The 915-nt window shown below is 57.7% G+C and overlaps 1 protein-coding gene across 1 annotated transcript in view; it reads left to right on the top strand.

Annotated features, from left to right (window-relative positions):
- Nucleotides 1-838: 838 nt before the first annotated feature.
- The window catches only part of LOC125488088 (serine/threonine-protein kinase 36-like), a 31,023-nt gene continuing 30,946 nt past the window's right edge, over nt 839-915 (top strand). The window contains exon 1 of the mRNA XM_048620912.1: nt 839-880. Coding sequence (XP_048476869.1) covers nt 839-880 — 42 coding nt within the window. The remainder of the gene's footprint in view (nt 881-915) is intronic.

The raw sequence follows: 915 nt of genomic DNA on the forward strand, positions 1-915 counted from the left end.
CCACCCTAACCTGCACATCCTTGGGCACGACGGGACAACTTCCCATTGGCCAATCCAACCTAACCCGCGCATCCCTGGGCACTTCGGGACAGTTTTCCACGGTCAACCCACCCTAACTGGCACATCCCTGGGCACTACGGGACAATCTAGCACAGTCTAAAATGTCCGCAATTTCACAGTCTCGAGTACGAATGTGACAGTAGAGTTTGAGAGCAAGCAAATGTGCATCGTTTTATGATTTTGGCATATATTAAAATGATAAAGTTTGGGAACTCCATGGGAACCCCTAGGATGTTGATAGTTTGGGGGTGGGGGGGATTCAGTGATGGGAATGTCAAGGGGAAGGGCAGGGAGGAGATTCTCTCTCTTTGTCGGAGATGGATGTTGCTTGTGGGCTTTCTGTGGCGAGATTGTGAACTGTAGGGTCTGAAAAGGCGCCGTCTCTCTCTCAGGCGGAGGTACAGAGGAAGCTGGAGATCCTACACATGACGATCTTCTGCCAGAGTTTCTCCCCCTGCGGGAGGTACCTGGCTGCTGGGAATAATTACGGCGAGATCGGCATCTTCAGGTACCACCCCGCTGTGTTCTGTAAACCCCCCCCCCCCCCCCCCCCCGCCGAGCAAAGAAATTCCTCCCCCCTTCCCCATCTGAAACAGGAGACTCCCTCGTTCAGAATAAATCCCCCACCAACCTGACCCGCTCCTCCTGATGCAAACCCTCCCTCACACCACCCCCCCGACCCCGATCCGTTGCAGAACCTGTCCCGTGCGCGGGTGTGTCCCCTCCTGTTGGGGGTGGGGGGGAGGAGGACAGCGGCGGACAGCAGAGCCCTGGGGCCATGGAGCGCTCCAGAGCGGGGGAGTATGGGGGTGGGGGGGCTGTGCGTCTCCCCGTGCGGCTGCGGGAACACCTCCA

The sequence above is a fragment of the Rhincodon typus genome, chromosome 49 (genome assembly GCF_021869965.1).
Source record: "Rhincodon typus isolate 14 chromosome 49, sRhiTyp1.1, whole genome shotgun sequence".
Classification (NCBI taxonomy): Eukaryota; Metazoa; Chordata; class Chondrichthyes; order Orectolobiformes; family Rhincodontidae; genus Rhincodon; species Rhincodon typus.